Raw genomic sequence first — 24,810 nt, forward strand, 5'->3', positions numbered from 1 at the left:
GCAAATATAAATTACCTTCCATTTTTTTAAATTTGTCCAAAATAATCATTACACTGTTTTCTATCAAAACTACCTCTACTTTGTTAGATAATAAAGAATTACTCTTGTGCAATAAAATTCTTAAACTATAATTTTTCTTAGGTATTCAACATTGCAGAAAGATGTTTGGAGTGAACAAGAAAAAAAGATATTAATAAAACATCATGCGAAACTTGAAAAGTGTTGGAGAGGAATTATAAAGCAAATGAAAGAAATAACTAAAAATACATTAAAAAGGAACTAATTTAGTTTTGGGAGCTAGCCCCACCCTAACCGTGTCCCAACCCACTTTACATGGGGTTTTGAGGGTTGTGGCTTTTAAAAATTCTCATATTAAGTGGGCCAAAAAAATATGACTTGATTTTAGAAAAGGTCAAGACCAACCTATGGGCCAGAGATTCAAATGATAACTCTAGTTATATATATATATACATACACTTTAGAAGTATATAGTTCTTATGCTGGAGCTTAAAATTCAAGTGCATAATTAAGTAAATCATAAAAATTAAACAATAAATCTTTTGCTTGAATTTGACAAAAATAGCTTATACGATTCTGCAGAGCTTGAAGCTCTAAGGAAACTTTCTTGGAATGTCTTCCTATCTCTTAATGTTTGTATTGATCTTGTGTAGGAATTTGAGTAAAGTCTTGTATTTTCATGATATGCACAGATAAAGAAAACAAAACATACAAGCAAATATGTACTATTCGTACATGCAATAAATGTTCTAAGCATTGCTAATCGTTTAGGCATATTGCGTTTCAAAACATTTTGGCACATGTAAGCTCATTTGATAGAAACATCATTTAGGAAGCATAGCATTTCATATATGATCTTTAGATGATAAAACATGTTAATTCTAATTTTACAAAACTGTTTGTAAGTCTTATTACATCGTTTAACGTGCTTTTCCTAGACGATTCTTTTCTTTAAACGCTTATATGTTCAACACTATTTATATACAAAATTTTAGGCTTAGTTGGTCGTTTGGTACCCACTTTCGGACAATGTGTTTGCTTGATATCCACTTTAAAAAAAAATTCAATTTCGTCCCCAAACCGTTTAATGTTCATAAATTAAGTTATTTTTTATTCACGCTGTTGAAATCAATAACATTGACTTATTGTGTATGTTGACTTGAAAATTTTGTGATGTAGTGACATTTTTTTTCTGACATGTAATATGTAGGGCACTACGATGTGGAAATTAGGAGTGCTTAGAAAAATAAAAAACGAAATTGATGTCGTGGTAAATTAGGGATTGACAAAGCTTTGACTAGAAAGGAAATTACGGATTCAACATTAAAGGGGACAAGATAAATTGGGATTCGGTTCGTACATAAGTGAAAGTGAAGAATCAAAGTTTCATTGGCAACAAAGTGAGTTGGATTGAAAGTACGTTGGTGTTGAATATATGCTGTTAAAATAGAATGACTCAATTTCTCACACCAAGAGGGGGCACTACAAGAAAAAATCGTATTACATACAGCAAAAATCCGTATATAAGACCCGAAATCCGTATATAATACGTGTTTATATACGGATTATATACGGACAAAAATCCGTATATAATACTGTCGTAGCTAGATTTATATACGGATAAATCCGTATATAACTTATATACGGAAATTATATACGGATTTATCCGTATATAAGTTATATACGGATTTATCCGTATATAACTTATATACGGAAATTATATACGGATTTATCCGTATATAAGTTATATACGGATAAATCCGTATATAATTTATATACGGAAATTATATACGGATTTATCCGTATATAACTTATATACGGATAAATCCGTATATAATGGTTTCAGAAGAGCTAAATAAATACTCTGTTTATAGCAGTTTCCCATGCACAATATACAAGCAGACCTTACAGTATATACACTATAATACAACTTATCCCTAATGCATATTCACCAACACTATTAATCAACATATATATGACTTTTGAAATAAATTATTAGTGAAGGATAAATTAAATAGATCATAAAACACTTCCTATCAAATTTAGTATGAATATGACCTATGAAGCTGTTATTACTAACATTCAAAGACACCAAACTTCCTCCAACTGCAGCAGCTGCTGCCAAGTTCTCGAGCAAAGAATTTGGAAGTGTCCCGTTGAAAAAGTTGCTGGACAAATCCAGCTCCTGGATAGCAGCACCACTGCTATTTTTGCCACTGCATTAAAGAAATAGAGGAACTGACGGACGAAATCTGAATCTGGACCAAAAGCATTCCTGAATGCAAATAAAGTGGCATTAACTTCAGTTATAATAGTGCAGAGTTTGGGTCAGACTACACTAAATAAATAAATAATTTTTAGAGAAACCGAGTGAAAGGAAGCAAATAGATGTCATGCAACAATTCAGAGTAAACAATCCAATTTCACCTGTGTAAATTCTGACAGTTCTCCCCATAGATGCTAAGAAATTTCTCTCGTAGTTTAGACTGTTCTGTTCTGACAACTTTTCTCCCTCTCAAGCATTTCTGTAGCAAGAATCAGTCAATAATTTGCAAGACGCTCATGAAAGATAGATTAACACTCATCATCTTTCCAGTAATAGATGTTTATAGCACCTATGAAACCATATTGTAAGGGCCTAAGCTTTAAAGTTGGGAAATATGAAATGCTTATTTCCCATAGATGTACACATTAAAAATTGTTTTATAATTTTATAAAACAAATTCATAGAACCAAAAAAAGGATGAGCACTGACCAAAATTAAATTTAAGAAAATAATGCATCTAGGATTGCACAAACTTCTTTTTCTTACAGCAAGTAAATGGCATGGCATCTTTCAACAGGCATTTACCCGAGTTCATAAGGTCATATTGTGTATGAAGTAAAAGGAAGTTTTGGCAACAGTTTCCAAGAGTAAATGAAACACTTTCATTTAATATAGTAAAAATGTGTAACAGCAGGGTCTAGGTTTTGTAGTTGATATTATGTACTCTTGTTTGAAAAACAAAACAACAATTAGTATAAATAACAACATGTTAAATTACTTCCAATTTCAATCAGCTTGCATCAGTCTCCAATTCAACATACAAACAGGTACATGTGGCAAAACTTATAGAAGTAATAACCCACCCTGATTTTTTTTATTTAGTACTAAAAGGTATAACCCAATCAAAAACTGTACCGATGGAGTTCTTTTATTATATTAACAAGCAACAAACTTCTCCAAACCAATGGATTTTAGCCCCCTTAAATTGTGAAATGAAAAAACATTAAAAGTACAAGTAATATTTCAACTCTTGAAAAACAGAATGCTATCATTTTAGTGATGTCATGCAGTAAAAGTCAGATGTAGAAGTTAAAAACGTTTTAAAATCTGAATTAACTAATTTCCACAAATTGATTGATTAGTTTTTTATAATTTCGAAATAATAGGCATTAGGGTGTGTTTATAAATTCTATCGTTTTGAATTTGGAAATTGACAAGTTTTTCATTTCTTGTGAATCAGACATCAATTGATTCTGGCATACTAATCAAGTGGACAAACAGTTTTGCAGTCACTGCAACAATATGCATTTACTCTTATTAATTTTTTTCCTCTAATTACTAGTTCCATACAATTGAGTGACCAAAACATCAAAAAAAGGAATTGTGTACTTCTACTGTTAGAGGTGACAGCTTCAGGATCCTTTCTCAATGCATCTAAACTGTCTGCATTTGATTTTGAATTTCCATTGTTAGTTGTACTTCTACTGTTAGAGGTGTAATAAATGTAATATATATAACAATATATCAATCATGACTAACATCCCATACAATAAATATATATGCCCTGCATCCACACTATACAAATATATATTAAACAAGATTTTAACCAACTAATACAATAAAATATTTATGTAGCATTTGAATCATATACCTCTCTGTAGTAATAACACTTTGGACTTCAATACTAATTTAGCAACTTGTAATCACAACCAGAACAATTATGTTTGAGCTTTATCATCTTTTGTTATAGCTTTTCCAACCTGCAATGACAAAGAAAAGTTTAATGAAGTTCAATCCAGTATGATACAGGTGTTTGATCAACAAAACTAGCTATTGAATTTTCCAAGAGTAAAGTAATTAATACTTTGGAATCAAAACTCACATTATGAGAGGACTTAGGAAGCCACCGTATTCATCTTCTAAAGTTTGGGGAAGATCCCAATGGAAAAGAGTTACCAGTGGTTTTATACCTACAAATGTTCATATTTAATTGTCATATACCACCATTGATAACAGAAGAATGTGATGAGATAAAAGAAATCTGAGTTTGAACCTTACCATTAGCCAATAGTTCGTTGATGACATTGTTCAGCATTTGACTTACTTGGTAGAATCCTGGACCAAGAAATCGAGAATCTGTATGAATCCAAGTTCATATTCTTCATAAATTTAGCATCTTCCTGTAAATTTATGTATAATGTAAATGTTATTATATTGCATCAACGATTAAAATAGAATAAACTAAAAACAAACACAATACTCAAGATATAGTAAGAATTAATTTATCATATCTTAAGAATGACTTAATAAAATACTACTTTGAAGAAATCATATACCTTATAACGGTGATATGTATCTATAGCCACATCTCCATTGCTTTTGTCCAGTATCTTATCTGCAAGTCAATTCACACATTGTAAATTATATAACTCCTTTTAAGATATTAACCAAACCATAGATAAATATATCTGGGAAACAAAATATATACCATTTGTAAATGTTGTTAACCTGCATAGAACAACATTTCATATTGAAACATGCTAAAACAAAAGGTTACCATTTGTAAAGAATTGATTCCCTTCAAGCCATTACAAAAATTTATCTTAATCAAATGATGACTAGATGTAAAAGGAATCTGTCAAATTGATTCAATGAAATCTCTTTTTAACCTCTAGTGCCTCTACTGTCTTAAAAGTATCATTAAAAGTAATGGTTAATGCACACACCAACAGGTTTGAACAATTTTTATACAAACCCAATGAATTCGTTTAACAAATGAGCAAAAAACAGAAGACTTTGGTTGGAGATGAGATTTTCATGAAAAGTTAGAAAGAGAAATAATAAGAAATATTCAAACGTCTTAATGAAACAAACTTGGAAAAATTTGATTTGTTTCCATTTATATATAATAAATTTATTTTATCTCTAATAAATATAAGATCTCAAGCATACTTCTTGATATTAGTGAGTAATATGATAGCAGAAGATAAGAGAGGCACGACAAAACAAGTTTTAGATTATACTGATACCATCTTAAAAACTATAATAAAATAATTTTGTCTTTAAAGTTTTCATTCAGTGAAGCTTAAGCACGGAAGATTTATGAGACAAACTTGAACTTAGAACAAACAAAAGAGAGAAGCATGAAAGTCTGATTTTACCAGAATATCAAGTTTACCAAATTTGGATTTGATAAAAGCTGCAAAAGCAGCTACACTTGCATCATGAGCCACATCTAGCTGATGAAACAACAGTAGATGAGAAAGACCAGAGGCTTTGAGTGTCTCCAATGCTTGAAGACCCCTCTCTTCATTCGTTGCAGTGAGTACCACCTTTATTCCTTCTGAAGCTAACTGCCTTACTATCTCTAATCCAATCCCTTTATTTGCTCCTGTCACCACTGCATACCTGATCAACTCAACCACATCCCAAAGGTCAAAGGGACTCAGAAAATGTATATTTTGAATACAGCAATATAATTGGTATCTCAAACTTGTGAGAGAAAAAGCAAGAATACCTCTCTGTAGCTTCCCCCATCTTCAGTTTCAACTATGAACTGATATGCAGCTTATTACAAACCTATTATGGTTACCAAGTTGTTATTTATGCATATCTTTGAGCTCTGAATATGAATTCCACAAATTATGGTTTCCTATTCATTACTAAGAATACCAATGCTCAAGCCGGCATGTCTGTAACTACAATCTTCTACAGTGCCTGTCGATTATGTCTTGCTTCTTTCTGTGCCAAATGAAAAGGACAAAAAACTTGAAAATAGATTTCATAGAAAAAGAATAAAATATTTACTATTCTTTCTGTTACCGTTCTTTTTCTTATTAGTCAATTTCAATCACCACAAGTGTTATTTAAATAATTATTAATAAGTTTCTTTTTAATTTCTCAACCAGTAACAGCAGTATCATTCAAAGCCGGAATTATCCAAACAAAAAACAAAAACAAATTAAAAAGCTGAGAGACGACTATGAAGAAGATGAACACGCAAACTAACCTTTTGCAGTTTGGCTCTACTCTCGTGACCAATCCTCGATCTAGGAGCTTTGGAGGCCATTGCGAAAATCAAAACGCAAGCACGAAAAGTATCTGTTTTTTAGTGCAACAAAAGCTTTAAATCTTGGGTGATTAACAAGAGGAAATAAATGTAGAAAAAAGAAATTCGTGCAAAATAGCTTTGCGGGGAAGAAATAGAACCTTATCACGCGAGGAATTGCATAAATCGAAAATGGATGAGAGAAAAAGAGGATTAGGGTTTTTGCAATTCAAAAATTTAGCTCAATGAGAATTAAACATTACTTACCAATTAACCATGGTACCAAGGCCGCACAATCATGGTTCGAATGAGGGAAAATTAGGGTTTCAATGCGCGACCTACGAAAGCTCAACGAAAGAGAACCGAGGCTCCACAGAAGGGGAAGGAGGGCTCGACGAGAGAGAACCACGACCAGAACACTGATTTAGGAAGGGTTGAAGTGAAAGAGAAAGAAGAATAGGTTTGGTGGTGGGAGTGCCTCGACCCTTTTTCCAAACAAGAAATGGTTGTAGCGCGAGTGAGAAAAAAAGAAAGGGTTGACGACTTAAAATAACTTAATTTTATTTATTTATTAATTAATTATAAATCCGTATATAAAATCCGTATATAATAAATCCGTATATAATATCTGTATATAACGAATCCGTATATAATATCCGTATGTAACATTTTTATTATATACGGATTCAAATCCGTATATAATAATCAGTATATAAAATGCAATTTTCTTGTAGTGGGGGTGAATTGGTGAAGTATAAAATTTAAAACTTTCAAAATCTTTTTTCACCAAAAGAGATGCCTTTATACTTTTCTTGAAACGCAAGTTAAAAGATTTTCAATGCAGTGGAAATTTAATCGAATGCGTATAAAGTATAATTGATTGAATGTAAAAGAGTAGGGATAAGAAAGATCAAACACCGAGTTTTTATACTAGTTCGGCCAAGCCTACATCCAGTGTCCTTCCAACCACAAGAAGCAATGCACTATAATGATAGGTTTTTACAACAAGATTTTATATAGACCTCACGTCAAAAATATAAAACACCTCTCTAACCCTCTAATCAAAATATAGGCAGTACATAAACAGACTAGCAGCAAGAATCGCCTCTCCTGCAGTCCAACCTCTTTGAGGCACCCTCAATGTTAAGAACGCAACACGTCCTTCTTCTTGTAATCACAACAGGGAACTCAACCCAATCTTCAACAGATTGTAGAACCTGATCTTGCAGTAGACACCCAAATGTGCAGATAGATCAGACTTTGAAAACTCAGCAATCTTGCTCTTTAAGAAATCACAATTAGTTTATCACCACAATCAAACTAGTTTCTTGGAGCTTTTTCTGTTTCTGTAAACTTTACACTTTTCTACAAAAGAATATGAAAATGTTAGAATAAAAAAAGTATATACATAAATCAAATTCGTGTCAATATATAGATAAACTTGTATCAGACGCAACATAATCGACTTTGCTACTAATGCAGTCGAACACACCAATTCAGTCAAAGCAATTAATTGAATTCACAATTAATGCAGTCGAATAGCATTTAATGCTTGGTCAACACATTTAAAAATTATAGCCGTTGTAAATACATATCGCATGCAATCGATTATGCAACAATGTTAAGCCAAGTTTTGAAAATTTTTCTCTTTGAAAAACTCTCACAACACTCTTGAAAATAGTTTGTGCAAAGACACGAGTTTTAATCGATTCATCCCATAATGTAATCGACTTAAAATTGTTGTTTTGCTACACAATTAAAATTCAACATTAGTGTTTGTGGTTTTTCTCATCTAAAAACATGTGTCATGCATTCATGTATAAAATCACATATATAACACAATGAAATGCAATGAACAACACATATATAACACAATCATGTTCTCATATACGCATATAACATATAAGCATAGAACATGTAAAACACAATACACATGTGTTATTAATTATGCGTTGTCATCATCAAAAACTTAAATATTACTAAGATTTTGGGTTCAGCTAAACTAGTGCTCCCCCTATCAACAATCTCAACATATGCGATTGTGTGTGTCGTTTTAGTGTTTTTGACATTGGTGTGGTGTTTCTAAGTTGTGCGTCTTTGTAGTGTGATTGTGCGTGTCATTTTAGGGTTAGTATTTTATATGTTTTTTGTGTTTCTATGTTGTCTATCTTTGTAATTTTGCGTGTAATGTGGTTGAATGCATATTTTTTTATCGAACAAGTTGACAATTGTTATCCCCCATTATGTCTGATGTTGTTTTCACTGTGGTCTCTCATTTGAAATTGGTGTATGGGTCTATTTGTGGTATGAAATGTAATATCTTTCATATTGTTTGGTAATTTTTGCGTTTGATAAGGTTATATATATATATATATATAGTTATATATATATATATATATAGTTATATATATATATATATATAGTTATATATATATATATATAGTTATATATATATATATAGTTATATATATATATATATATATAGTTATATAGACACATATGAGTTGAGATGTACAAAACACGTATAAAGTAGTGTTTCACCATGGTGGAAAATTTGTTAATAATGGGTTATTAAAATACGACGTAGAAAGCAGTACATTATCCTGTGACCCAGACAAATGGAGCTATTTTGAGATATTTTCCATTATGATAGAGATGGGTAATGAGAATGTTCAAGAATTATGGTATTCAATAGGTGGAGGTTCTGTGTTGGAAGGAAGGTTGGAACATGTTGTCCAATGACAAAGGTGCATGTCATATGATGAACATTGTCACACTTAATGGTCAAGTTCACCTGTATGTTGTACACATGGTGTTCCAACCTCGCATAATAAATATGTTGGAATATTTTATTGTTGAGGGTGATTGTAACGAGAGTGGTTTAGAGAGAGAGGGTGTACTTGATGTTGGTTTAGAGGGAGAAGGTGTACCTGAAGTTGGTTTGGAGGGAAAGGGTGTACCTGATGTTGGTTTGGAGGGAGAGGGTGTATTTGAGGTTGGTTTGGAGGGAGAGGTTTTGCTTAATGTTGGTTTGGAGGGAGAAGGTCTACTTGATGTTGGTTTGGAGGAAGAGGGTTTTCCTGATGTTGGTTTAGAGGGAGAGGATGTATCTGAAGTTCATTTAGAGGGTGAGAGTGTACTCGAGGTTGGTTAGGAGGGACAAGGTGCACCTGAAGTTGGTTTGGAGGAGAAGGTGTACTTGAGGTTGGTTTGGAGGAAGAGGGTCTGCATGAGGTTGATGTGGAGGGAGAGAGTGATTGTCAAGAAGAACTTAATGGAGAGGGATACGATTATTGTCAAGAACAAGTTAATGTGGAAGGAGATGGGCAGTGTGAAGAGGGTCACAATTAGGATGACTTTTATCTTAGTAGTTGTAATGAGTCCGAACATGACATTTTAAGTGAAGATGATTTAGTGGATGTTAGCATTAATGGAGATGAAGTTGAAGATGAATTATGAAAAGGAGTATCAAAGTTGAAATGAGAACTGGGTCATCCATTGGAATGTCATCTTTACATGATAGAGGTTTGTTAGACATTGAATGGGAATATGAAAGTTTAGACAGTGTTGAATTTTGTGAGTCATCAGATGAAGATAGATACTGATATGGAAACTGGGATATTCTCAATGCCCAAAACTATGGAAGACTATAAATGAGAGGTTGGCACATACTACACTGAAAATGAAGAGTTCACTGAAGCCTTTAGAACCTATGGTGTTCACAATGGTAAAAATTGAAGATTTTTAGAAATGATAAACATGAGTATCTGTTAAATGTTGTGGTGCAAAAGAAAAATGTCAAGGGTATGCTTATTGTTTTTATAGGGCTTCACATAGTACATGGCAGTTAAGGAAAATTATCAACAACCATAGTTGTGGTAGAGAATTTAATGTCCATTTAATCACTTCAAAGTGATTAAGTGACAGGTTAGAGAAGATAATAAGAGAAAAATCCAAATATTAATCTCACTAACCTTCGAATTTTTTTTGTAGGAAATGGAACACTAATATATCTAGGTCTATGGCCTTTAGGGCAACAAAATGACTTACACAACATTGATGGTTGTTTCTAAGAACAATTTAAAAGAGTATATGACTATGAAAATGCGCTTCTGAGGTCAAATCTTGAATCTACAGTGAAAGTAAATGTGGAAAGCAATGAGAACGACCCAATTTTCAAGAGATTGTATGTGTGTTTGAAGGTATGCAAGGATAACTTTATATGTTGTAGGCCTTTTATTGGTTTAAATGGTTGTTTTTTGAAAGGAAAATATGGTGGAGAGTTGTTATTGTTAACAACATTTTTTATCCTCGGCAACGGCACCGAAAACTTGTTGATGGATTGACAAGTGTACCAAATCGCACAAGTAATATAAAATGGTAAAACCAAGTATCGTATCCCAGAAGACTCTCGGCACTAAACAGTTGTGTGATGACTCGATTAATTAAGACTCAAATAAAATGAAATCATTGGTTTAAGATGCAAGAACAAAAAATTAAATATGAATGCAGTTTGATCACTAGTAGAGTAACATAAAGATGAATGAATGTTGTTTATAATGAGATGAGTATGTTGTTGGGGTTAGATTTCACCAAGTTCCCTCTCATGTACGTAAGAATTCTTCTTTATGCATTATTGTTAATGTCACTCACTAAATCACCTAAGCCCGATCCCTCGGCGAATAAGTTAGTCCTTAACCACCAGTTCATGCAATTCCTGGCATTCCTAGCAATTAAATGTGAAGATCAAGAGCTTAAGACGACCAAGATTCATACCCTCATCCCTAAGAAATATTACTCTTGGGAGAATTCAACAAGAACCTGAATTGTAAGGAACCTTTCAGAACTCATGCAATTCATAAATCATGTGATGAATTAGTTAAACAAAACATGTAATAAGCACAGATGAATTACTCTAACAATTAATGAAAAAGCATATGGAATTAAGAATCAATTCAAATACATGAGAGTTCACAAGGTTACATGATTCCCCAATAACAAATAGAGTTTAGTTCCTCATAGACATGGAGAAACTAGATGAATAATGGAAAAACATGAGATAGCAAAACCCTAAAAGTAGAGGAAGGATGCTTTCGCATCCAAATCCGCCTTCAGAGAGTGAAAGAGTGTGTTGTTGTGCTGCTCCAGCCATAGATACCAAACCTAAGACGCTTGGGTCCTTTAAATAGAACGGAAGCAGAACAGAAACAAAGCCCAAGCCCGGGAGAATGACGCTCAAGCGCCCCACTTAGGGCGCTCGGGCGGCGAGGCGGTGGTCTTCCATGCTTAAGCCTCTCAGAGATCGCCCAAGCCTTCTACGTCTGGCGCTCAAGCGCCCCAAAAGGGGCGCTCGGGCGATGAGCGACACTTCCTACGCTTAAGCCTTATAGAGGTCACCCAAGCCTCCTACGTTCGACGCTCAAGTGCCCCAAAAAGGGCGCCCAGGCGATGAGCGGCACTTCCTGCGCTTAAGCCTTCTAGAGGACGCCCGAGTTTCGTGCTATTGACGCTTAGGCACCCTAAAAAGGGGCGCCCAGCCGGTGAGCGGTGGTTTGCTATGCTCAAGCCTCCAAAAAGGACGCCCAAGCCTCGAGCTTCCTTCCTTCTGGTGCTTTTTCTAGACCTTTCTGAGTTCTATCTCCGTAGCACTTTATCCCTGTTTTCCATATTAACACATTTTCTATCAAAACAAAGGGAATTAGTCAATAAATCATCAAATTCAACCTCAACTCTCTTATTCACACAACTTAACAGAAAAACATGATTCCAAGCAAGTTTCTAAGCAGAGAAGGGTGTATTTAGTACCAAAATTACATCACAGATAACGGTATTTTCAACCGTTAACAGTTATCAGCTGTTGCAAGAGATGATAATGACCAAATGCTTCCTTTGGCATACACTATTGTTGAAGTTGAGAATAAGGAAACATGGACTTGGTTTTTAAAGTGGTTGATTGACGATCTTAGTGAGGTTGAATTATGCTCAAAATTTACATTTATTTCAGAACAACAGAAAGTGAGTTGTATATTTGTTTTTAGTTTTATTATACATTTCTTTTCTTAATCTTTCATAACTGAACCGTTATATTGTCAACAACTTCCATAGGGACTTTTGCAACCATTATAACAACTTTTACTTGGTGTGGATCAAAGGTTTTATGTTTGTCATATATATGTAGTTTTTAGGAAGAAATTCCCTAGAAAAAAATTGAAATGTCTATTATGGGAGGCAACATCATCCACACACCCTTAAGCATGGGAGGCAGTTATGAGAGACATTAAAGAGTTGAATGAAGATGCCTTTAAACATTTGGTAACTATTTCCCCAAGGTATGAATTCAAAACACAAAAACATGTTCATTATTTCAATTTTGTTGTTGTTGTTTTTAATGTTTCATTTCTTCTGAAGTAGATTTTGGTTAAAGCCAAGGTCAAGGTTCAAAGCAACAACTACTTGTGACACACTTGTGAATAATATGTCAGAGGATTTTACAGTGAAATCATGACAACAAGGAGTAAGCCCATCATAACAATGATTGAAGACATTCGACTTTACCTCATGAAGAGATGGACAACAAATATAAACAAGATAAATGCATGTGAAGATTCCCTTTACCCGAGAATTAAAAAAAAAATACTACAAAAGGAATTACAGAAGACTAAATATTAGATTCCTAGGTATGATTGTGGCTTGATATATTTATTCATGATTAGTTATGCATTGCGCTATTATAATTTCAATTCATTTTATAGTTGGGCAGGACAAAAATTGATTGAGGTTAGGCACACGTCCATGATTGGTGAGAAGTTTGTGATGAACATAGATAAACTCGATTGTAGTTACAGGAAATGGACTATAACAGGAATGTCTTATTGTCACGCACTGACTACAATGAGAGTCTTAAACATCAATGGAGAATATTATATCATACACTGGTTTACTAGGTCAACCAATGAAGAAATATACCTTTCAATGATATACCTTGTCAACAGTCCTCATCTATATGGGAAATAACTTGTAACAATGATGTTTTACCTCCACCTAAAAGAGTGTTGCCTGGAAGACCAAAAAAGAAAAGAAGACTAGAGTTTTGGGAGCTGAAGAAAGATGATACACAACTAAGACAAGGTGCTACACGTAAAAGATATGAGATATGCAGACAACTTGGACACAAAAAAATAGTTAACCATAAGCTCCTCAAACACAACACCATTGAAGACCACCAACACACCCAACAACCACACTAACTCCTACACCAACTACAACACTCATAATTACATATAAATTGCCATGTAGGAGGGGTCCAATTCCAAAATGATGAAACATTATTTATGTATATACTTTTATTGCCAGCTTATTTGCATTTCCAAACATACCTATATATCTTAGCACGTTACGTTTTTTTAAGAACAATGTTATGTATTCAAATGTATTTTGAATTAATATGAACTGTATTTGCAGTACAATTTATGGTCTGCCTAATTTATCTTTATTAGCAGGTTATGTGTATTAAAGATGAATGCCTTTTACTCCAATGTTTTTGGAATTTATAACATGTTTATTAGATGCACCAACTACAACACCCTTAAGAATCTTCATTTCCACTTCGTTGTTCAAAAAAATCGATGAGAATCAAACATTTAATTAACATCAAACAATTATTAACATGAATAAAATATACCCCAAATCAAACCTTGTAGTTAGGGTAACCCCAAAATTTTCACCTACTATTCTTAACAGTTCTAGCCACTCTCAACACTACAACCTCTCCACAATGAAAAAATGGTAGTCCACCAGATCCCCTAGATGAACCACCATAAGATGACATGTTGTGGTTTTATGACCCCCAAGAGCAAGACGAACAACCGTGATTGCGAGACATTGCACCCTTCATGAACCATTAACTATTCAAAACCAAAGTTAACCAACAAGCTCGCACAAATAGAACACCAGACGAGAAATAGAAGAAGACAATGGATACAGAAGAACAATGCACAAAGAAGAACTAGGGCAAACCTCGAACTTCAAAATTCACCTTTAAAATCACACCTCAACAACTCAATTTGCACTGTGCATTTATAAATGGTTACACATAGATCTTCTGCTTTGCCACTTCACCAACCAGTTAACACCATATAAGAAAAACTAATGATAATGACTTGATTGATGCACATTAAACCGTTTGGGGACAAGATTGAAACTATTTTAAAAGCAGGTATGAAGTACACACACTGCCCTGAAAGTGGGTACCAAATGACCAATTAAGCCATAATTTAAGCTTCACTGTTTTATTAAGTGTAAACTTAGACGTTTCCTTTTTTTAGGTTTTTTGTTGAACATTTTCCATTAAATGATATATGCTAGAAAATGTTGTTTTCACAAAACGTTATTTAATAAATGATTTATATTGATAAACGCTTATTTCTTTCAACATTGTTTGTTAAACTTCAAAACAGGAAATGCTAAACGATCTCGTTTTTTTAGACGATCTTGTCTTAACATGTGACAATATTATCGAAACACTACTCAATGTTCAAGGGAAGGCGAAAGATGGACTCAATGCTCGCTTGGACCTGATTGAAATGGATATAAGAGAACAATTAGCTCCAATATGACATGGAAAGCGAACATACTTGCCTACAACATGTCACACATTGTGTAAACAAGAGAAGATAAGTTTTTGAGTTTTTACAAGATGTTAAACTTCCACTGTGTTATTCTTTTAATTTTAAACGAGTTGTATCCATGAAAGATTATAAATTACTTGGTTAAAATTCCATGATTATCATGTATTAATGCAACAACTTCTATTAGTGGCTATTCGAGATATATTGCCTATGAATGTTAGATACACGTCAACTGGTGTGCTTCTTTTTCAATGGAATATGTAGTAAAGTTATCGACATTGACAAGTTAGATCACCTAGAAAAAGAGGTTGTAGTCATATTATGTCAGTTGGATATGTACTTTCCTCCATCATTCTTTGATATTATGGTGCACTTGATTATTCATCTAGTAAGAGAAGTTACACTTTTTATACTTGTTAGAGCCATAACCAATATAAAAGTGAGACTTTTATACTTGTTTTGGCAATAACCGATATAAATAGTATGCCTCATACACAACTTTATCCCTCTTTAGTGAAGTTTTTATATCAGTTTCAAAACAAGTATAAAAATTGAAACTTTTATATTTGTTTTAAAATCGATATAAAAAGTCGAATATTTTCTATACTCCTTTTTCTATATTGTTTCAAAAATCGATATTAAAAGTTTTTTTAACCGACATAAAAAGTATTTTTTGACATAAATACTTATATAGTTTTAAAAAAACACTGATTTTTAAGTTTCAAAGAAGTAATATAAATTATATTTTATTTTCTTTGAGATTAGGGAACATATGTGTACATAATTATATATTTTTATTTTTGTTAAATGATTTTACATAGTAGATGATCCTATCTTAGTCTAAATTATTATTTAATTGGACTCCTCAACATCATTCATTTTAATTTGATGGGTTATATTTAAAAGTAATATTGTGGACTATTATTTATAATAAAGTGTTTCTCCTTACACCTCACCACTTTCTCCCTACATCTCCAACTTTTTAAATATTTACTAGATTATCCCTATGATAGTTTGACCAAGGTAAAAGTTATTTGACAAAGTAAAAAAATTTTACTTTTCACCTTTCCCTTTGCTTGTGCGTTCTGTTTGCTCTCTTCTCCACTACCGTTGCGCTCTTCCTACCTCTCATCCATTGTGATGTTGTTCCTGGCTCTCCTCCCATTTGTTTACTTCGTTTACTACTTTCCTTCTCTCCTTTGTTCCTGGCTCTCCATCCCTCTTATTCCTCCTTTGCATGTCGTTCTTTTCATCCCAAGTAAGTGGATTTGGTTCATTGTTTGGGATTATGATTTATAAATAATAGAGAATGATTAGAATAAAACATTGTTTATGGTTTATCTGCATTGGATGTTGTTGTTATGGAAAAAGAACGTGAATTAAATACATTCAAGACTTAATTGGTATTCGAAAATCGATTAAGGTTTTGTTGGTTTTCAGAAATTGGTTAAGGACTCGTCGGTTTTCGAAAATCAACGAAGTCTTAATTGATTTTCAAAAACTAGCAAAACCTTAATCATATTTTCAAAATCGATGAAACCTTAGCCAATTTCCAAAAGTCGGTTAAGGACTCATCAAATTTCAAAACTTGTCGAGTCGTTAACCAACTTTTGAAACATGATTTAGACTTTTCCAATTTTCAAAAACCGGTTAAGGAGTGGACGGATTTGAATTATTGTTATTTTAAATTTTATTTGTTTTTTCTTTTTTAATTTATGTATTTAGAAAATTTGTTTAGGTTTATTACTTTTTTTCTTATATTTTGAATATGTTTTGTGGTTTTTTTGGTTATATTTTGTTTAGGTTTTTAGATTAATATGTTTTGTCATTTTTTAAAAATTTATTTTGTTTGTTTATTGTATATTGTTGCGAATAGGTTTTTCTATTTTTTTATACTTTGTATTTTTTTTTTAAATTTTGTTGCTTTTTAAAAATATATTTTATTTTTTTTGTTTTGCTAATTTCTATCTGGAAATGTTTTATAGATTTATTATTTATTGTTTTGTTATATTGTGTTGCTTTTTCTTCATATGTAATTTTTTTTGTTTTTTTAAAAATCTATTTTGTTTTTTATGTTTTGTTAATTTCTTTCTTGAGAAATGTTTTATGGATTTAGTATTTGTTGTTTTGTTATATTTTTTTGTTTTTTCTTCAAATTTTGTAATTTTTTTCTTACTTTTTTTTTAAAATTTATTTTGTTTGTTATGTTTTGTTAATTTATGTGTTGAGAGTTTTTAAGTTTATTAATATATTTATCTTGTATTTTATTTTATTTTGAAATATTTAAATAGCTTATTATTTTTTGTTGTTTGGATATTTAAGTATTTAATATATTTTGTTTTTGTATATTTTGGTGGTCATAGATATGGCTAGAACAATAGGTGCATCTACCTATTCTGGTGAGAGTTCATCACACAACATCAACTCATAAAAGACGAACTAAAGAAGCTGATGTTGATGTCATTGAGGAACATGATGTTACTAAAGAGCAACAGAAGCATGTTGTTAAGCAGGAGGATGTCGCTCAACAAGAAGAGGAAGTAGGTGGATTCTGAGAAGGTCGACGAGACACATCGTTGCTGACTCATTATACGCAACATGTTGCATTTGGCTTATGACAAAGTTGTGTTAGTACACAACTTAAATTTTAATTGGTAATAAGTAGTTTGAATTATTATTTTTTATATATTTTGTTATTGTATAGGATGGAGGGGAGATCAAGTTAATCTCCTATAGAAAAAAAAGTTATAAATTTGGCCTATATCGTGAGACAATTAAGCCTTTTGCGATGAATTATGATTTATTGCCCTTGGTTAACTTATTGTATGATTACGCCGATAAGAGATTGATATTGGTGTATGTTGAGAGATTGATATTTGTATATGTTGAGAGATGACATTTTGAGACCAATGGTTTCCATCTTTCGGTGGGTGAGATGACCTTCACACTAGATGACGTGTCGTCGCTACTTCACCTACCTATTATAGGACAATTTTGTGAGATCGAGCCGTTGAAATTTGAAAAAGCTTGGTTTGTTATTGTCGATCTTTTAACGTGGACCACATTAAGACTGAAGTTGATATTTTACAGGCATGTGGTCTCAAAGTTAGGTTGAGCTGGTTGAGAAATGTCTATTGGGAGTGCACGAAACGAGCATACTTGTTGCAGATTACTTTTAACACTTAACCCTCTGCATTAGAATAGGGTTTGCTCCTAAACTTAATGGGACACTCACATTTTCTTGTGTCGGATACAGTCGGTTGAACATCAGGTTTGTACTTTCTATACTTCTCACTCCTTTCACAATCAAACAACATGAGTGTTTTTCTTCTTGGTTCACCAATTGTTGTATATATTTTATAATAACAATAACAAATCCAAGATCGAATGCAATTCCTCGAACCCATTCAATTAACTCATCGCTTAAGGGAAATATTGTACCCATTGTAAAAGTATTTGTATAATCACACTCCACCACTTCATTTATGAAAGAAGAAAATTCTGATACAAAGCTCGAATTTATTTGTGAATCCATCAACTCAAAAAGATAATTGTTTATCTTAAAATATTACACCTAAAAATAATAATGACCCATATGATAAACATGTTGGTTACTCCATGAATCATCAAATACTAATAATAATATCAATAATGATAATAAAATGCTACAATATTAAAAACTAATTAACAAAAAAAATAAAACTAAATCAAATAGAAAAGAATTAAAATAAATTTTTAACTTAAGTTCGAAAGTCGTTAATTCCTTAATTACCTTTCGAAAATTGGTGAGGTCTTAATCGACTTTCGAAAGTCGTTGAAGAGCATCGATTTTCGAAAAAACCGTTATATTCTTTTCAAAAACCAGTTAAGAATATAACCGTTTTCAAAATAGTTATGTCGACTTTCGAAATTCATTAAATTTTTAACTAGTTTTCTAAAATTGTTGACTTTCAAAAATTAGTTAAAAAAATTTACGATTTTTAAAATCCATTAATTTCTTAATTGGTTTTCAAAAACCAGGAAAGTCTTAATCGATTTTTGAATGCTGTTGAAGAGTTTTACCATAAGTGTTACCTCACACACACAACACCACAACAAGAGTCACCACGAGTACCACACTGCGAACGAGGATCACCATCATAACCACACTAGAAGGAGGAGCGGGATCACCATCAAATCAATGAACGAAACCACTAATGCAAAGAAAGGAACCACGAATACGAAAAAGAATAAGAAGGCATGAAGAATGAAAACAAAAAGTGAATGTCTAATGAGAATATAGAAACATTATTTAATTAAGTTAGTAAAAATGGGTGAAAATTTATGACCATAACATTTAATTAGGTCTTTTTTCTTTTTTTTTTTTAATTCGAAGGGCATAACAAACTTTTTAAAGGTTAAGAAAGAAAGTGGTGAGGTAGAGAAAGAAGCACTCTTTACAAAATCGCGTTATGCAGCCGCCGAGTATTAAACCATTCAAACACTCCAATTTTCATGCTCTTTAAATAATAATAAAAAAGACAAAAGAAAAAAAAAACTAACAAGCCATTTGCAAAACTATACAACATTTTCTTTTTCGTTTTGAAAACTATATACTATACACCCTTTATTTTTCCTTTTAACTTTCTACACTGTACTCATTGTAGAGAGAGAAAAATGGTAGATGCAGCTCACACATCTCCACATCTACTGAGGTTTTAGGATATCCAAGCGAAAGTGAATCCCAACTCCATCGAGAACCACAAAACCAGAATTCTTAGTCACTCAACAAAGAAAAAAGGCCAAATCTTTTGAGCTTTAGATGAGGCAAAAAGCAGAAGAAAAAGGCCAAAGAATCTACACCAAATCTTGATCTCTCGCGTACCCTTTGAGCATTGGAGAGGGTTTTCCTCAAATTGCCATGTTTTGATTCCTCGACTCCAGAGTTATGAAATGGATTTTTCTACTAAACTCATGTTATTTCCTTTTTTGTTGGTTTTGTTCACATGTTTTAAGGCACCCCATGTTGCAGAATCTGCTTCTGATTTCTCCACTTTGGTCTACAAGGGCTGCTCCAAGGATTCTTTCACAGATCCAAATGGGGTGTACTCGCAGGCTCTCTCTGCACTCTTTGGCTCATTGGTTTCACAATCCACCAAAACCAAGTTCTACAAGGCCACTTCTGGCTCTGGCCAGAACACCATAACTGGTCTCTTCCAATGCAGAGGGGATCTCACCAACTCTGACTGCTACAACTGTGTCAGCAGGCTCCCAGTTTTGTGTGACAAACTCTGCGGCAAAACCACCGCTGCAAGGGTTCAACTACTAGGTTGCTACGTTCTTTACGAGGTTGCAGGGTTCTCCCAAATCTCAGGTATGCAGATGCTGTACAAGACTTGTGGGGCAACAAATGCTGCTGGGAGAGGGTTTGAGGAGAGAAGGGACACTGCATTCTCTGTGCTGGAAAATGGGGTTGTCAGTGGCCATGGCTTCTACACCACCAGCTACCAGTCTTTGTATGTGATGGGGCAGTGTGAGGGAGATGTTGGTGATTCAGATTGTGGGGAGTGTGTGAAAAATGCTGTGCAGAGAGCTCAGGTTGAATGCGGAAGCTCTATTTCAGGACAAGTTTTTCTTCACAAATGCTTCATCAGTTATAGCTATTACCCAAATGGGGTTCCTTCTAGATCATCTTCATCATCCGCTTCGTTCTCTTCATCTTCTTCAGGTACTAGATGACGTGACTGTTAATGGCTAACCCCTACCCTACCTACTTACACAGACCAAACACATATCAATGTAACAAAAGTTGGGAGGCAAAAGAGAAGCCTCAAGTTTTAAGTTTTAACACCATTCTAAAATTTGAACAATCTGTCATTTTCAGTGTTTGTTTCATTAACTTGACTTCTCTTTGTAATGCTGTGTCCGTTTTAGTTTAATTATCTGTCAAAGTCGTGTTGAAATATTTGAATATATTATAGATAGATACTCACTTGTTTGCATAAACCATAACATTATTTATTACTTAATAAGGATTTATTTCACTTCAAAATCAATGCTAATCAGAATGACTTCTGTTTGATTTATGTTCAATTTTGCAAACACTCATCTAAACATACACTGAATTAGTTGTTCTGAGGTTGATATGGTGCTGGTATGATCATACTTGGATCTTCTATTGTGATATGTTTTTGTTGGTGATGCAGGGCAAAATCCAGGGAAAACGGCTGCTATAATAGTAGGAGGAGTAGCTGCGGTGGCTTTTGTGGTTATATGTTTGTTATTTGCTAGAAGTTTGAAGAAGAAACATGATGGTATGAGTTATACGAGGCAATAAGAAATGATCTTATGATGAATTATATTATATGTTATACACTCTTTTGTTATTTTTATTGTTATGCATACTTTGTGCTCATTTTTCTGATAGTTTTTTGCTCTTATCTTACACAGATTATTGACAGAAGAATATGATTTCTGAGAGAAGGCAAAACTATTCTTTTTGGTGCATTGTTTTTGCATGTTTAGTTGATGGATGAAGGGGGAAAAGTTTGTGGTAAATAGAGCATGCTTGATACAGAAATAATACAGAATGGTTCAGTGTTATAGTTATTGTAGTAAGATAATATTGTGTTGTTGGGAAGAGCAATGTGATTAGAACATGAAAGTTAGATTCTTTTTCACAAGGGTGTAACTGTAAATTACCCAACTCAATGAATGAATGTTTGTCATTCCAAGTGGATGAAAATTTTGGACTTTACCTTTAGTCATGTGAGAAATTTCTCTTTCTTCTTTTCAATTGTTCATTGACTTTATGCTTTTTAAAAGTTGCAAGTTGCAACCCTCCCATGCTCCCAAGAGTCTTGTTTCTCTGTTCCAACAAAATACTTTAGTAAGTTTTTTTTTTCTAAATTAATGTTATAGAAATATGAGTAAGTTAAAGTGGTAAAATTTACTATAGATATTATTATATTATATGTTACATTTGAATAACAAGGTAAAACTGTTCTGCTGTTCAACTACGTAAGCAATGTATGTTTTCTATGTATGCTCTATATTCATTAATTCACGGAAACTAATTTTGTGTTTGTTATTTCTGTTTTATTACATCAAGATTACAAATGCAAAAATTGAAAAATATTGCCGTAGTGTGTAGTGAGTGATAACAAGTATTGAGTAGCAATGTTGCTATCTTTATTTGGGAATCGCCGGAAATATTTATAAATTAGTTAATATTTTAATAAGCTATTTTAATACTTATTTAAAGAATAACAATTCAAACATTACTTTATTATATGTTTATGGAAATTAATTTAATTAATTTTTGTTACTGTTTATTGAAATTCATTATTATATAGAGACTATAAAATATATGTAAAAACATCTTTTAGAAAAGGAAGTATATTTTACTACTAATATTTCTTTTTTATATATTTGTTTTTATTTTTTTATTAAAGAGTGTGGATTGATTTGGTATTAGGAACTAAGAAAAATAATGAATGGTTTTGATGTTAGGCCTTTTTGGGTGATAATCTCCAAACTTCAAGCTTTAGTGAAAATTTAGTTTTCAATTCTCTTTTTACCATTCGGTCAGGTTAGGTGCTACGTATTAAAAGTAACTAACTACTTTGATACCAAACCTGTATTTATATATATTTTAGGATGAACTTCTAATTAGTGCTGTCCTAGTTAAAGACCAATACAATAATAATTGGGATTAGTATTAACATGATTATTCTTGTTATTAATCTTGTTTGTGGTTCAATCGTCCAGTATTGACCACTCAGTTCATGGTTGACCGGGCGACTATACAATACATTGAGGAACAAACAAAACAACCCATAATGGTTGACACTAAAGAGAAAGAGTCTCAACGATGAGTTGAGATTACAAAAGTCTTCATTGATGAAATATAAAGAAGAACAACCTTAGCCAAAAATAAGTTAGCTCTAGAAAGGGTTGAATAGATCTTAAGAACATTTTTAAGTATTTTCACAATATGATGGTTAATAGATGGTCTATGATCTAGCATTTAATCACTTGAAGCAAATAATGCATGAAAATTATGTCAATATTTTGCATGATAAAACTTTATTTATTGACATCTTCAATAAGATAATTTAGATTTGCATGCAAGTCTTTTGTTCACGTGTAAGAGAAGTAGCAAAGGTTAATGGTGTTTTAGCTTACATAATTCTCTATTACACTCAACTTGTTGTTTCAAAGTATCTTTCATGTTAAACATCGCTTTACATTCCATTCTAGTGTCAATTTTAGAACACGTGTGTAAGAAACTTGGTATGCTATGTTAGTTGTTTTATTGGAATGTAAGAGTCAACATGTTAATGGATTCTTGAGATGATGCAAAAAATTCAAACTAAAATTTTGTCTTGTAGTAAGCTTCACCTTGAACCTTTAGGGTGTGTTTACTTTGGAGGAAGGATTTGGAGAAGAGTGAGTGGATGAATTTGAGAAGATTGTGAATTAATTGTTGTTTATTTGAGTGAATTTGGAGGTAAGTGAGAGTGATTTAGAAGTAAAATTTGTAAGAATTAGTGTAGGATTTGATTGATGTGACAAATAAAAAGATTTGTTTAATTGGTAGAAATTAAAGATTACGAAAATGCCCCAAGTTATTAAATTAATATAAAATGATAATTGTTAATGTTATATTTAATTGTAAAAATGTTTATAAAGAGAAAAAAAATTAAAATTAATTTTAAAAATGTGAAAAAAAGTGTAATTTAGTAAATTAAAATAATCTTTTTTAAATATAATATTTTTTTAATATAAAAAGTGGTATGTTTTAGTGAGACTAATAGTGATGAAATTTATTGGTGAAAGCCATTTAGTGTAATTTAGTGCACATATCATATTATATGTTGAAACGTGCAAATAAAGGGTAGGTGGTAGTTTGTTTATTTTTATCCAATTGATATTGCATGTCAGTTCATGGTACTTAGTGTAAATATGTGAAGTTTTAGCTAGTTATTTTGTCCAACCGCGTAAAATATTTCAGTAGGAAGCATTACAATATATAAGGCAAGGCACACTAATAAATAGGGATATAATATGCTTATATCAAATATCAAGGAGACAACGTATTCGATTCCAAAAACGTGGAATCAGTTAAAGAGACCATGTATTCAATTCCAAAAATCATGGAATTAGTTACAAGACCATGTATTTCATTTCAAACAGTGGAAACCGGTTACACTTACAAACATTATCCATTACATGTCCATATATGTATATGTTTTCATGTTCTTTTGCTTTCATTAGAGGTTAAAATTGGATTTTGTACTTCGATACCCTCAAATCCAAGCATATACGCAAAGAATGAAAATTTATTTAATTTCACAAATCATTTTTTTTCTTTCCTTTCAAATTCACTCAAGCGAACACAATTTCAAGGTTCAATCCGTCTACACAAATGTACTTTTATAATATTTTCCTTTCAAGTGAACACAATATTAATCTTTTGTTAGTTGTACTTATAAGTTTGATGTTGATTTGATGGTTTCATAACCTATCAAAGATTAAGCTTGCTTTATATTCATGCTTTATAGTTTTCTCTAATGAAAAAAAACTCTTAATGTAAAAATATTAGTTAAAAAATATGATTTTTTTAAAGATCAAACGTAAGAGCTCTCTTGACTATTTTGATCAATGAAGATTATATAATAATTAATCAAACTTTTGAGATTAAATTAATTAGATATTTTCGATCTAACCATCTCTCACTTTTTATTACTGAACAAGTAATATTTTTTGTGTAACAAAACTTGTTGAGCATCACTATTTGTTCTTTTTATTTTAATAAAATATTCTTATGTCAAACTTTCAAAGCAATTAAACCGAGTGAACAAAGATAA

At 32.2% G+C, this 24,810-nt stretch overlaps 2 protein-coding genes across 5 annotated transcripts; one reads left to right on the forward strand and one right to left on the reverse strand.

Moving 5' to 3' along the window:
- Positions 1-1,870: 1,870 nt before the first annotated feature.
- Positions 1,871-6,839, reverse strand: LOC148194001 ((+)-neomenthol dehydrogenase-like). 3 transcript variants are annotated; one of them, XM_088096005.1, is made up of 11 exons: positions 6,600-6,839; positions 6,294-6,385; positions 5,957-6,025; positions 5,802-5,863; positions 5,446-5,692; positions 4,621-4,679; positions 4,343-4,399; positions 4,167-4,254; positions 3,936-4,044; positions 2,446-2,543; positions 1,871-2,293 (listed from the first exon to the last, which is right to left on the reverse strand). In XM_088096005.1, exons 4-6 carry the CDS (start codon positions 5,819-5,821, stop codon positions 4,641-4,643), a joined length of 306 nt encoding a protein of 101 aa, XP_087952131.1. In that variant the 5' UTR covers positions 5,822-5,863; positions 5,957-6,025; positions 6,294-6,385; positions 6,600-6,839; the 3' UTR covers positions 1,871-2,293; positions 2,446-2,543; positions 3,936-4,044; positions 4,167-4,254; positions 4,343-4,399; positions 4,621-4,640. The 3 variants fall into 3 exon arrangements, with proteins under 3 accessions (XP_087952131.1, XP_087952132.1, XP_087952130.1); XM_088096006.1 differs by having other exon boundaries at positions 4,343-4,420; XM_088096004.1 differs by having other exon boundaries at positions 4,343-4,464.
- A 12,715-nt stretch (positions 6,840-19,554) lies between these two features.
- On the forward strand, positions 19,555-21,701 carry LOC124826195 (plasmodesmata-located protein 2-like). 2 transcript variants are annotated; one of them, XM_047298959.2, is made up of 3 exons: positions 19,561-20,666; positions 21,145-21,252; positions 21,389-21,701. In XM_047298959.2, exons 1-3 carry the CDS (start codon positions 19,892-19,894, stop codon positions 21,394-21,396), a joined length of 891 nt encoding a protein of 296 aa, XP_047154915.1. In that variant the 5' UTR covers positions 19,561-19,891; the 3' UTR covers positions 21,397-21,701. The 2 variants fall into 2 exon arrangements, with proteins under 2 accessions (XP_047154914.1, XP_047154915.1); XM_047298958.2 differs by lacking the exon at positions 21,389-21,701 and having other exon boundaries at positions 19,555-20,666; positions 21,145-21,275.
- Positions 21,702-24,810: the final 3,109 nt, after the last annotated feature.

This window comes from Vigna umbellata, chromosome 8 (genome assembly GCF_029865625.1).
Source record: "Vigna umbellata cultivar VRB3 chromosome 8, Vumbellata_1.0, whole genome shotgun sequence".
In the NCBI taxonomy this organism is placed as follows: domain Eukaryota; kingdom Viridiplantae; phylum Streptophyta; class Magnoliopsida; order Fabales; family Fabaceae; genus Vigna; species Vigna umbellata.